At 56.6% G+C, this 12,713-nt stretch overlaps 1 protein-coding gene across 2 annotated transcripts; it reads left to right on the top strand.

Moving 5' to 3' along the window:
* Positions 1 to 3,105: 3,105 nt before the first annotated feature.
* On the top strand, positions 3,106 to 12,680 carry ZYX (zyxin). Of its 2 annotated transcripts, none has more exons than XM_046670228.1 (10): positions 3,106 to 3,129; positions 3,679 to 3,898; positions 4,363 to 4,562; positions 4,716 to 4,808; positions 4,927 to 5,445; positions 9,775 to 9,895; positions 10,046 to 10,215; positions 10,338 to 10,516; positions 11,422 to 11,542; positions 12,127 to 12,680. In XM_046670228.1, the coding sequence occupies exons 2-10, from the start codon at positions 3,691 to 3,693 to the stop codon at positions 12,229 to 12,231; spliced, it is 1,716 nt and encodes a 571-aa protein (XP_046526184.1). In that variant the 5' UTR covers positions 3,106 to 3,129; positions 3,679 to 3,690; the 3' UTR covers positions 12,232 to 12,680. The 2 variants fall into 2 exon arrangements, with proteins under 2 accessions (XP_046526184.1, XP_046526183.1); XM_046670227.1 differs by lacking the exon at positions 3,106 to 3,129 and adding an exon at positions 3,144 to 3,553.
* The last annotated feature ends 33 nt before the right edge of the window (positions 12,681 to 12,713 follow it).

Here is a 12,713-nt window from a genome sequence, read left to right on the forward strand (position 1 = left end):
TGTAAGTGGGGGGCAGAGGTGTCTTCAAATAATATTCACATTGCAAAAAGTTTTTGCAGATTAGGAAGTGAAAAATCCAACATCTAACCGGCCTTGGTGTTTTCTTAACTGAAAAATGGGATAATAATGTACATTCCTCATGAGTTTATTGTGAGGATTAAATGGGGGTAATATGTTTAAAAGCTATCCTGGTGGTCTAGTGGTTAAGATTCAGTGCTGTCACACCACGGCCTAGGTTCCTTTCCGGGTCAGGGAACAACATCACCCCACCATCAGTTGTCAGGTTTCAGTGAAGCTTCCAGAGTAAGACAGACTAGGAAGAAGGACCTGGCCACCCACTTCCAAAAAAATTAGCCATGAAAATCTTATGGATAGCAGCAGAGCATTGTCTGATATAGCGCTGGAAGGTGAGAGGATAGTGCAAAAAGACCAGGCCCGTTTAGCTCTGCTGCACACAGGATTGCTAAGAGCTGGAATTCACTCTATGGCACGAACAAAAAAAAGATGTTTAAAATGCTTAGTATTGTTCCTAGTGCTATATCCTAAGCTTTACGTAAATGTGTGCTGTTATCGTTGTTGTTGTTATGGTGGTTGTGTTCCTGCTGTTGCTCGAGTGCCCCTTGCATAACTACCCTCTGTCCATCTGCAGCCAGCATCGGGAAGGACCCTCGTGATAGCACCCGAATTCATTTCAGAATTCCCTTTTTTGCCACAGCTCTTCTTCCTCCCTTTTTTTTTTCTTGACTGCTTCTAACTTTTTACTTTATGTTGTGTGCCCTTCAAGAAGACTTTCTGGTACCTGCTGGATATAAATCCTTGGAGGTGTGTAGAGATGTTTTAGGTTGCAAAGGTCCCTGCCCATTTTCTTGCTTCCTCTCCCTTGCCTGTCCCCAAGCTGTTGGAAATGATTAGATGGGAACATCTACTTACCTGCTACACTGCACACATGCTACCTGAGGGGAGCAATCAGAATTGCTTAGTTAAGAAAAAGACCTAAGAATCATTAGGGCTGCTCCTGTTCATTGTGTGCATCTTCATAGCATTGCCCCAGCAATTCCACTTGAGACATCCTGGCCTAGTGGGTCTGTCCTTCTGGGACACTCTGTGTTTCTGCTTGTATTTAGAATGGCTGGCTTAAAACTCGCAGCTTTAATATTCTGCATCCCGAATGCTCTTAGTTGTCAGAAACACTAAGCCTGCCTACGCACTCTTCTATTCTTGATTTATAAATAGGTTCAGCTGCCTAACAATTAAACACACTATATTTTGCACATGCACATTCCTTAAGGAGACATTTAGAGGATAAATGGCTTTTACTTTGGTGACACTATCTGGAAATCATCTTCCTAGCTTTTTTCCCCAAGTGGGTATATTTTTTCCAAGTGGGTGATGACACTTTTGGTCTGTTAAGCCCGAGACACAATTTCCAAAATGCTCAGGAAATCCAGTATCACATTTCTAGCAGATACGCATAGGGACAGGCCCAGGATCAGCTCATACGTGTCAAAGAAGGTCTGTGCTGCATGCTTTACATCAGACATGGCCACACATGCTGGTGGTTGTGAGAAATGCTGGTGACAAACACAGTAAGAAGCCAGAGGAAAGAAAGATCAGTGGGGTCTGAGGGGGAGATGAAGATGTACTCTTAGGTATAATTAAGTATTGATAAGGTTGAAGGAAGGAGAAGGCATTGCATACACCAAGCCCATCAGAGATCTTCTTGGCAATCCAGAAGGGGACATATGGGGAAAACTGCCTTAGGTTAACCGTTGCAATTTCCATTCTGGGCAGAACTCGGACTTAAATAATTCTGAGTATTATATAGCACTTTCAGATACGGAATTTCATTTATTTCTCCATATAATGCAATAAGGTAGGTGGATTAAATATCATTACTCTTACATAGGGAGAAAATGAAGTGGAGAGAATGAAGAGACTTGTCAATTAGTTTGGGCACTCAAGCTGAATCTCTGCACGCTCACCTCACTCTGCTCTGTTGTATCCAGGGTTGCTTCACCTGACGCCAGGCTGTAGGGGAATGAGCTCTGACATCAGAGAGGTCAAAACACCGGGTTCTAGCCTAGATCCTGCGGCCAACTGGGCTTGACCCTGGACCCATCTCTCAAGCTCCCAGCCTGTTTCCTCATGCATGGCAAATGTAAGGGGTGAGTCTGGACGATCTCCAGAGCATAGTCCAGATGCTCTTTGACAGTGCGGTGTAGCCCATTTGGAGGGCTGGGGACTGAAAATACTGAGTAGAGTGTGCACGAGAGGATTGCCTTAGATGGCAGTGAGGGCGGGCAGCACAGAAGGAGAGAAAAGAAGTTCCTGAGGGTGGTGTATTGGACTTAAAGGCCATATGACTCCACAGTTGGTAGGTAGTGAGGGTGGAAGAATTCAGGAGGCAATTGGGTAAGTTTCCATGTTCAATTGAAAAAAAGGAAAGAAAAGAACGTAAGTCTGTCCCTTTCGCATATCCTGGGGCACAGAGTCCTACGCTGTGGAATCCGGTCAGACCAGTGGGGGGCTCCACCGAGTGCCTCTCCGAATCACCCGATAGCCGCACCGCCGCCCAAAGGTTCCATGAGGGGTGGGCGCTGGTGAACTGTCGAAGACGTGTCGCCCGCGTCCACGCCCGTCCTTCCTGGCCCCAAGTGCGCCGGCTGCCCTCGCCTCCGCCCCGCCCTCCCACCTCCACTCCCACCCTGGCGGGCCCGGTCTCTCCCTCCCGCAAGGTTTAACCGAGCCGCAGGCGGTGGCGCGGGTGATGCGAATTCCTAGAAGCCTTAAGAGGCTGCCCAGGATTTGAAGTTAGGATCCCCCAAGGACCCTTAAGTTTCCTGCTCGCATCCCACGCCCCCATCTCCCGGGTCACAGAAGGGCCTAGGGGGGCGTGGGCAGAATCGAACGCCCCGCTCAACATCCCCGCCCACCCTGGAGCCCAGTCCGGGCTGACCCGGAGGGGATTTGGGTGGGGAGGTGGAGGAGAAGCTGGATGGAGGTGGCGAGGGTGGGTAACAGCAGGCCTGCAGAGGAAGGGGGTGGGCCGCAGCGGAGGCGCAACTCGTCTGTTTCGGTACCTCTGGGGCACCCTTCGGACCTCCGGCGGCTTAGCCCGGAGCGGGGACAGTGAGTCAGATCCCGGGCACCCGCGAGTCGAGCGGGGACGGCGGGGCAAGTCAGGAAATGACATCAGAGGCCTGTGCTTGGGGAGGGGTGGTCTGGGCCTGGCCGGGGCGGCAGCGGGGGCAGGAGGGAGGGGGTTGGGGACGGGGGCGGGAGGACCTTGGTGGAGCCTCCGGCCCCGGGGCAGGATCGGGGCCCCTTCCTGGGGGAGTTTCCTGCCTCGTCCACCCTCCCCGCCTCTCCCCGCCCCCTCTCCGGGCCGCTCCTTGTATGGTCTCGCTGCCGCTCTCTCCCCGCCCCCTCCCGCCCTCCCTCTTCGCTGCGTCCCTCCCCGGCTGGCTGGAGGCTGCTCGGGACCGGGACGCAGAGTCCGCGGACCCGGCGCCGAGGCGGCCACCGAGATCCGTCGTGCACGCTCCGGCCCGCGGTGAGGCGCGGGGAGCCGCCCGCGGCCGGCCACCGGGAGGGGCGGGAGGCGCCGAGGGGAGCCGGGCGGCACGGGGGTCCTCTGCCGGCTCGGCGCCGCGTAACCCGGCCCCCCACCGTCCACAGCTCGGCCTGGCCATGGCTGCCCCGCGCCCGCCTCCCGCGATCTCCGTCTCGGTTTCGGCTCCAGCTTTTTACGCCCCGCAGAAGAAGTTCGGCCCGGTCGTGGCCCCAAAGCCCAAAGTGAATCCTTTCCGGCCCGGGGACAGCGAGGCTCCCTCGGCCGCCGGGGCTCAGCGCGCACAGATGGGCCGGGTGGGCGAGATTCCCCCGCCTCCCCCGGAAGGTATGCGGCTGGGCTTGGGGGGGACCCGGGCGGGCGCCGGGCTGGGGGCAGTCGTTTCGGGAATTTGGGGGTGTCTGGAAAGGCTGCAGCAGAGGGGGCTGGGCGCAGCCACCCTGTCCCGAGCAGATGTTCTTACCTCATCGTGGAGCTCATGGCGGGGAGCCAGGGCTCCTGGGACGGTTCCAAGTCCCCCGCCTGGGGGTGGGAGGCGGGGATGTGGGGCGCGAATCTTCCCCTCTGGGTCCGTTTTCCGAAGTGTAACGGGAGCTAACACCGCTCCTTGGCCGAGCCCTCGACCTTTCCTGACCCCGTGTTCCCAGGGCGTCCTGCACCCCCCTTTCCTTCCCAAACGCTCCGGGACCCCCGAGAAAGTTCTGGGTTAGGAGTTGGAAGTGGAGAAGGAAGGGAACTTGGAGAAGGGTAGAGGGTTCTCTGCTGACTGCTCACACTCCTTCCTACCCCAGACTTGCCCTTACCGCCCCCACCCCTCCTTGGGGATGGCGACGACACGGAGGGCGCCCTGGGAGGTGCCTTCCCACCGCCGCCTCCCCCGATCGAGGAACCATTTCCCCCTGCACCTCTGGAGGAAGAGATCTTCCCTTCGCCGCCCCCTCCGGTGGTGGAGGAGGGAGGGCCTGAGGCCCCCATACCGCTCCCCCCACAGGTATGGAGGCCCCCGAGAGGCAGCTACACTGGGACACCCCCGAAGGGGGAGAGGAGGGTCCTTTCTTCTGACCTCCCCTGCACCTCTACCCTGATGGGGTGGGGGGGGGGCAATGGAGGACTGGAATGGGTGCTCTGACCCCTGACCCTCTAGCCCAGGGAGAAGGTGAGCAGTATTGATCTGGAGATCGACTCTCTGTCCTCCCTGCTGGATGACATGACCAAGAATGATCCCTTCAAAGCCCGGGTAAGGGACAGCAGAGGAGGAGAGGCAGAGCTGGGAGGAAAGTCTGGGGATGGAACTAGGGAGGCAAGGCAGCACCCTCCTCTAACCACCCTTCTCTCCCCTCTGCCTGCCCTTGCAGGTGTCATCTGGATATACACCCCCAGCAGTCGCCACTCCATTCATTTCCAAGTCCAGTACTAAGCCTGCAACTGGGGGCACAGCACCCCTGCCTCCTTGGAAGTCCCCTTCTAGCTCTCAGTCTCTGCCCCAGGCTCAGGCTCAGTCTCCCAGCCAGACACAGTTCCATGTGCAGCCCCAGCCCCAGGCCAAGCCTCAGGTCCAGCTCCATGTCCAGCCCCAACCGCAGTCTGTGCCTTTGGCTAACACCCAGCCTCGAGGGCCTCCAGCCCCACCTCCAGCCCCTAAGTTTTCTCCAGTGACTCCCAAGTTTACTCCTGTGGCTTCCAAGTTCAGCCCTGGAGCCCCAGGTGGACCCGGGTCACAGCCCAATCAAAAATTGGGACCCCCTGAAGTTCCCTCTTCTACTGGTCCAGGCTCCCCTCAGCCCCCCAGCTTCACCTATGCTCAACAGAGGGAGAAGCCCCGCGTGCAGGAGAAACAGCACCCAGTGCCCCCACCGGCTCAAAATCAAAACCAGGTGAGGGAGAGTGGGAGGACTAGGCTGAGACAGGGGGTTGGGGGGGCGCCTAAGTCAGGAGCCAGAGAAGGAGGTTGACAGGGAGAGTAGGGTGGGTGTGCGGGTGGTGGGATAGGAGTTTTCCACCTCTAGGGGTGGACTGGTGAGACAACGGTGAGAGAGAGAGCTCTTCTGGAGCAGGGCCTGCAGGGTCTGGGGCTGGGTGGGGCCAGACTGGGGGCGGGGAGGGGAGAGCAGCACAGACTGAATTAGGAGACGGCTCTGGTTGCCCTTCCTTTGCACCCTGCCCCAGAGTGTTAAAGGGGAGAGATGAGATCATAACCAGTCCAACCTCGGTTCTTCTCCCTTCTAGGATTCTTGAGTTAATATCTCTGCTCCTCTGAGGCGCTCAATGCCCCAGGCCCTAGCTGGTGCTGAGTCGCCACATTAGTAAACTCTGGAGCCAGCCTCTGCTGAGTGCCAGGCACTGTGCTCTGTGCTCGAGAGGGAAGAGATCTCTCAAAGAGCTTAGGCCTGAGGGAGTCGGTGGACCTGGGGTAGAATTCTCACTCGCAACTCATGAGACCCCAGGCAAGCTAGGTGAACTTTGAGCCTCAGTTTCCCCTTCTTTAAAATAACACCATCGACCCTATATGATGGTTGTGAAGATTAAGTGAGCTAATGCATAGAAAGTGCTGGAATCTGTATCTAGCACGTGAATGCTCAAAATAGAAAGGTTATCTATCATTCCTACCTGGTCATTCCTGCCTTCCAGTTGAGGAGACGAGATCTCCCGAGTTGAAGGGACCCTGATGGCCATAGAGTAACTGTAGCGTGAATGTCTGTGTGTGTGCAGGCACAGTGTAGGAAGAGATGCCAAGTGCCAATGAGTTTTGCAGAATCCTGTGTTACAGGAACTCCAAACAGGGAGTCACCATGGGGGTTGGCAAGTGAGGACAGGCATCATGGCGCTGGTGTGCCTTGAAGGATGGGTGGGACCTAAGAATCCGGAGAGGAGAGAGAAGGGCATACGGGTGGGAATAGCATGAGCAAAATTCAAGGGCATACGTATAGCCAGGGTGTTTGGAGAATAGAAAGTAGAAAGTTCCTGTGGGAAAATTATCGAGCTATACTTGGAGAGGTAGGTGGGGACTCGAGGGAGGAGGAAATGAAATAGCACACCAAGGGAGCCTGTGGGTACTGCAGAGTTGTTAATGGTTTCTGAGTAGGTGTGTGGTCGGGACGGAAGGGCTGGTGACAGCCATGCTTTTGGAAGTTTTTGGGAAAGTTTTTCCAGCAGAGGTGTGGATTAGAGGTAGGAGGCCAGTGATGTGTGGTGGTTCCCTCCTCGGCGTCCACAACATTAGTCGAAGTGAAAAATAAGGCCCAGATAGGAGCTGTTGCAAAGGAAGAGCCTCCAGGACGTGGTAACCGATAAGCAGTTGGAAAGGCCTGGGTTTGTTGGAGAATGACCATATTGCTGACAAAATAGAGAAGTTCAGAAGGGGAAATGGTTTCGACAGGAAGAAGAGGGGTCCAGCTGTCAACATGTTGAGCAACAGGTTCCAGATTTCAGCTGGAACTGTCAATTCAGTTAGAAATGGAGGACCGGGTTTTAGGAGAGGGCCCCGGACTGGGCATGTGCGTATGTGTGGTCGTTGTGTGCAGTGATAGTAAAGCAGCAGGGCCTGACGAGGCAGCCCGAGGATGCAAACACAGGAGGAGCTGAGAGCCTCGGAAGAACCTTGGGTGATGCTCATGTTGACCAGGTGGGAAGGGGAAGCAGAGCCCGCAAAAAGGATGGAAGAATGGTGGAAGGAGGAGGACAGTCTCAAGTCAGGGTGGGATCTCAGAGAAGAGAACGTGATGGCTGAAGAGCTCTTCAGTGGGGAGTTTGAGGACCAAGAGAAAGCCGGAGATTTGACTAAGCAGGAGTCATAGATGCCGTGGAGTGGCCTGTTTGTGCCCTGTAGTGGGGACATAGTGAAAGGAGTTGAGGAGTGAGTGGGTGGTGAGAAAATGGAGTTGCCAGCGTAGCCTGCTCTTGGAGGTTGGCAGGGAGATGAAATGACTAGGGGAGGGACTCTGTGTTCGTGTTCGTGTGTGTGTGTTCGTTTGTGTGTGTGTGTGAGAGTGTGTGAGAGAGAGAGAGATTTCTTCAAGTTAGGGGAGGAGGGCTCAGGTGTGAGTGTCAACCAGGAGGAAGAAGCCCAAGGACGAGGGTTAATGATGCCCGAGAGCTGGGCTCCTTCTGGGCTGGAATCCTGGAGCAGAGCGTGGTGATGCCCCCCAGAGGCATTGTCAGGGAGCAAGGACAGTGTCACCACAGTGTTTTCTGTGGAGAGGAGGAACGAGGAGGGAGCTTGAGCTGGCTGGCTTCCATTTTCTAAGTCGTGTAGGAGGTGAGGTCATCGGGGAGAGCAAGGGGGCGAAGCAGTTGGGGGCTCAGGAGATGGAAAGGTTTGGAACAGCTGCTGTGGGGAAGACAACTGGGAATCCGCAGTATTTGACTGGGAATCCGCATGAGCAAATACCAGACAGCCGCGCTGAGACTGGAGGGCACGGAGGGTGCTGCAGTGTTCTGGGAACTCCCTCTGCAGTGTTCAGTGATCTCTCCACCTACTTTCTGCAGCTTGGAGGCAGAAACAGGAAGCAGGCAGTGGTGTGACCCAGGGTTGAGAGTAGGCCTTATCTGGTGGCTGAGGGTAGCAGAGTGGCCATGAAAGCCTTGTAGAAATAGATGGTCAAGGGGCTAGGCTGGGAGGAGGCAAGCCAGAAGGGCTTGATGCACAGGCTCACTGGGGAGGTTGGGAGTCAGTGAAGGAACTGAAGCCTTTCTGAGTAGGTTCATTCTGTAGGTATGAATGGGGGAAGGGGGAGGAAGGGAGTGGTTGGGAGGTCAAGCCCAAGGTCCTGGAGGTAAAGGAACCAGTAAATCTCAGGTTCAAGGTGTCCCATGGTGGAAGATGCCTGAGATGGAGGGAAATTTGGAGCCACTGGAGTTGAAGAGCCAGAGGTCTGAGTGCCATGGGTGTTCAAACTGTGACATTGATGCTGGCTGGCAGGCAGACAGGGAAAACTGGCTGGATTGAGTGTGTTCTGAAGGAGCATGGTTATCCACGAGAGCTGATGTCTATGAGTAGTTCATACTTCCAAAGATTGGAACAGGCATTTCAACTGGCACCAGAGAGCAAGGGCTGGCTGAGTCCGTTTCCTCTGTCCCCAAGATGCCAGGAAAGGAAGATTGTGAGAGGAAAGGGTGAAGCTTACATTGTGGAGGAGGATTTCACGGGATGCAGTCAATTAAGGGCAGGAGGTGGCAGGAGTCTGCAGGGAAAATGGCTAAGAGCTGGGGCATCTATGGATCTGTGTTTCCCTGGGCGGATGCAGCTCTGGATGCAGACTGAGGTGTGAGAGTGGTAGAGCCAGGGCAGAGGGGAAGCCATGGGAAGAGGTAGCTGGAGGCTTTGAAGTTCCAAGTGACAGGAATGAAGGCTTTGGCATGTAGAACTTTTAGTGATGGAGGCCACAGTCCTGGGTCGACTTAACCTAGTAATAGAGAAGACCACCTAGCATTCCCATTGCAGCGTCTCTTGGAAATGCTGGTGCAGGTCAGACAGGCCTTGGGGCACCTCCTCTTGGGACTTCTCGGGGTTCCTGGGAGTACCCCCCTAACCCCATCCCTACCCCCAGTCTCCACATCTCTCAGGATCCCCTAAATAGGGGTGGGTGGGCCTGGGGAGTGGCCCTTCTCTGAGGCCTATTAGGGAGGGAGTGGGGTCAGGCAGTCCAGGAACCCCTGTCTCTGGAGGGACTGCAGGACCTCTGCATGGGGAGCTGGGGGCGGGGCACCTGCAGACAGCTCTGGGGGTTTAACCTGTGATTCCCGCCTGTGTTGTATCCTCACGCTGACAGGGGCTGCTCAGCAGCAGGCGGGACGGGTAGGTGTGTGTGTGCGTGGGTGCGCACGCCGTCGCGTGCCAGCCTCTTCTGTGGGGGGCCATGTCCAAGCATGCTCTGTGGAGTTGATGCGTGGCCTAGTGTGTTCGGTGCTTCAGTGACCTGAGCTGCTGTGTATGTGGCCTCCGTCCGCTCAGTCATTCTGGCCTGTCTGTGACTGCCCAGGGGGGTTTGGGCAAAGTGGGTGGAAGGGTCATCTCCTTCCTTGTATTTGCGTGGTGCTGGGGGTTGGGGGTGGCAGAGACTGAGGAGCTTTCAGGGTCAAACCTGAGTGTCTAGGAAATGGGAGGAGAGAGAGTCCTTACTGGAAGAAAGTGGGTTAGCTGGCTTGGGAGGGTTCTTGGAGGGGGTGACCCTTGAGAGAGTATGAAGAAAGTGTTGGGGTTTCAGGTGCGCTCCCCTGGGGCCCCAGGACCTCTGACTCTGAAGGAGGTGGAGGAGCTGGAGCAGCTGACCCAGCAGCTGATGCAGGACATGGAGCATCCGCAGAGGCAGAATGTTGCCGTCAATGGTGAGCCCGCCACCCACCTGCTGGGACATCTCCCCCCTCCATTACTGTGCTGGCCAGTGCCTATGGCTCCACTCCCTCTCCGAGCCAGCTGATCCCTTGCAAACTCACCCCTGTCCTCCTATTTATTTCTGTCTTCTCTGGTCTTCTCAGAGTTCTGTGGCCGGTGTCACCAGCCCCTGGCACGTGCACAGCCCGCAGTTCGTGCTCTGGGGCAGCTGTTCCACATCACCTGCTTTACCTGCCACCAGTGTGAGCAGCAGCTGCAAGGACAGCAGTTCTACAGCCTGGAGGGTGCACCATACTGTGAGGGCTGCTATACTGTGAGTCAGGGTTGGGGCTGAGGGGGCACCCCTGGCTCAGCCAGGGGCCAAGGGTGGACGTGCCTTGGCAGCTGGCTGTTGGGTGCCAGCTCCCTGCCAACCTTCTACTGCTCCCTCCTCAGGACACCCTCGAGAAGTGCAACACCTGTGGGCAGCCTATCACTGACCGCATGCTGAGGGCCACGGGCAAAGCCTACCACCCGCAGTGTTTCACCTGTGTGGTCTGCGCCTGTCCTCTGGAGGGCACCTCCTTCATTGTGGACCAGAACAACCGGCCCCACTGCGTCCCTGACTACCACAAGTGAGGACCCACCCCCCACCTTCTAGGCTCCTCTCTGGGTTCCAACCATGGTTTGTCTAGGAGCCAGGCTGCCCCCTGACCCCAAGGCAGCTCCAAACCCCTGGTCTTGCTTTCTGGCCGCACATCCTGTCTGTCGAGGGCAGAGACCGGTTCATCTGGATTTAGCTGTCCAGGGGCCTTGGACCTGGGTAGCAAGTCCTGTCCCCTACCCCCCCTCGCTGCCCTGGGGCCTTGGCTCGGTGAGGCTCTTTTTGGGTGTGGTCTTGCGTTCAGCAGTGTATGCGGCAGTGACTTCATTTCACACAGGCTGGTTTCCCAAAGCTCCTTTGGAGATCAGCTGTTTGGAACTCTGGTTTCCCCCTAGAAACAATGTTTACAGGGTGGTTACTTTCTCAAGCCAGCGGCAAAATCCCGTATTGGAGCTAAAGGGTGGTGTGGGAAAACGGCAGAGTCTGGCTCCCATTCCGACAGGGTGTTTGAGGCGTACGTTTTTGGGATTCCAGCTTGGGCTGCCAGAACTTCACATCCCTCTGTGTGCCTCAGCCCTGTGTAGGCCAGGGTCAGGGGTCCAGGGATGAGACCGGAGAGGGGCGCCTCTGGGTGTTCTTTCTGCAGGAGCTGCAGTGTGGATGTGACAGGGGCAAGGACCTGGTGACAGAGGTTCCCAGGCAGATGAAGCTTTGGGGGGAGTGACCGGAGGGGTGGGAAATCCCCTTGATAAGGGCCAGTCACGGCAGCCAGTCTTAGGCCTTTCTGTGGAGCTTCCTCCACCTAGAGATGTGGGGCAAGATGGGCAAAGAAGTCTGCCCTGTGGGCATGCAACCGCCATCTCATTTCCTCTGCTCTCACGGGTGGCGCAAGCCGCCTTGCCCCATTTGGACTCCCACCTGCTCTCTGCCCTCCAGGCAGTATGCCCCGCGGTGCTCTGTCTGCGCGGAGCCCATCATGCCCGAGCCTGGCCGTGAGGAGACTGTGCGAGTGGTCGCCCTGGACAAGAACTTCCACATGAAGTGCTACAAGTGTGAGGTCAGCTGTCCCTGCGGCCCCTCAGGGCTGGAATGGTGGGACACTGCTCACCAACCAGGTGGTGGATGGCGCCAGCCTTGTGGGAATGGGTGCTGCAATTTTGAGGGTGGCCAGTGGCAGTGCCCATGCCCACGGGCTCAGATGCCTCCATTGCTGCAGGAAAGAGAGTGTGGGGGTTTTGGAGGGTTACTTTGAGTTGCAGATAAACCAAGAAAGGGGTCCGACCAATGGGAGGGAAGGGTATTGCGTTTTGTTATGGTCTGGGTTGGGGTCTCTGAGGTTAAGGAAGAGGTCAGAATGGAGTTGAGACAGGTGGGAGAGCTCCCATTTCCCTTACTGGGGTGGGTGCCTTGGAAGCAGTTCCACCCACTGCCCATCCTCGTGCAGGAGAGGCCAAGGGACAAAAAAGTGAAAGTGGGTAATAGCAGAAGGAGGGGTAGGAGTGGGGGGCAGGTGTGGTAGGAGGACACAGATGATGAGGGCAGCAGCTGAGCAGGAAGCATTTGTCTTCCTAACTTAAAGATGGGGCTGGGGGTTGCACAATGGCCTCCCGCCACTGTGCTCCTCCTCTTCCTTCCTCCCAGGACTGTGGGAAGCTGCTGTCCATTGAGGCGGATGATAACGGCTGCTTCCCCCTCGACGGCCACGTGCTCTGCCGGAAGTGCCACACTGCCAGAGCCCAGACCTGAGTGAGGACTGCAACCCCATTCCCCATCAGCGGACCACCCACACTGAGACCATCCCACCCCTCCACCTGCTCCGCCCTCCTCAGTTATTTTTTGATGTCCAGCCCCTCCCTCCATTCAGACCCCACCCCAGTGTCCCAAGTGCCCTGATGTAGGGCCCTGACGTGGCCTCAGGCTGCAGAGTCCTCCCCTATCCTGCAGGGACCACCACCCCCCCCCCAGCTCCCCCACCTGAGGGGGCGCCAGGTTGAGCGCTGCTGCTTTCACTGCTGCACCGATGCCCTCGGCTGGCCCCTGAGCGGCCTCCTCGTCCTCTGCTTGCTGAGGGCTGGAGACACCCTGACCCTCTGGGAGGCTGGATTGGGCCGGGCTCACCTGCCTGGACATTCCCACCTGCCCCCTTGCTGCCAGGTTGTGGCTACAGCTACAAATAAAAACCTTGTTTTCCAGAATTCTTAGTCAACTCTTCTGTGCTTACAGCCCTC

This window comes from Equus quagga, chromosome 8, assembly GCF_021613505.1.
Source record: "Equus quagga isolate Etosha38 chromosome 8, UCLA_HA_Equagga_1.0, whole genome shotgun sequence".
In the NCBI taxonomy this organism is placed as follows: domain Eukaryota; kingdom Metazoa; phylum Chordata; class Mammalia; order Perissodactyla; family Equidae; genus Equus; species Equus quagga.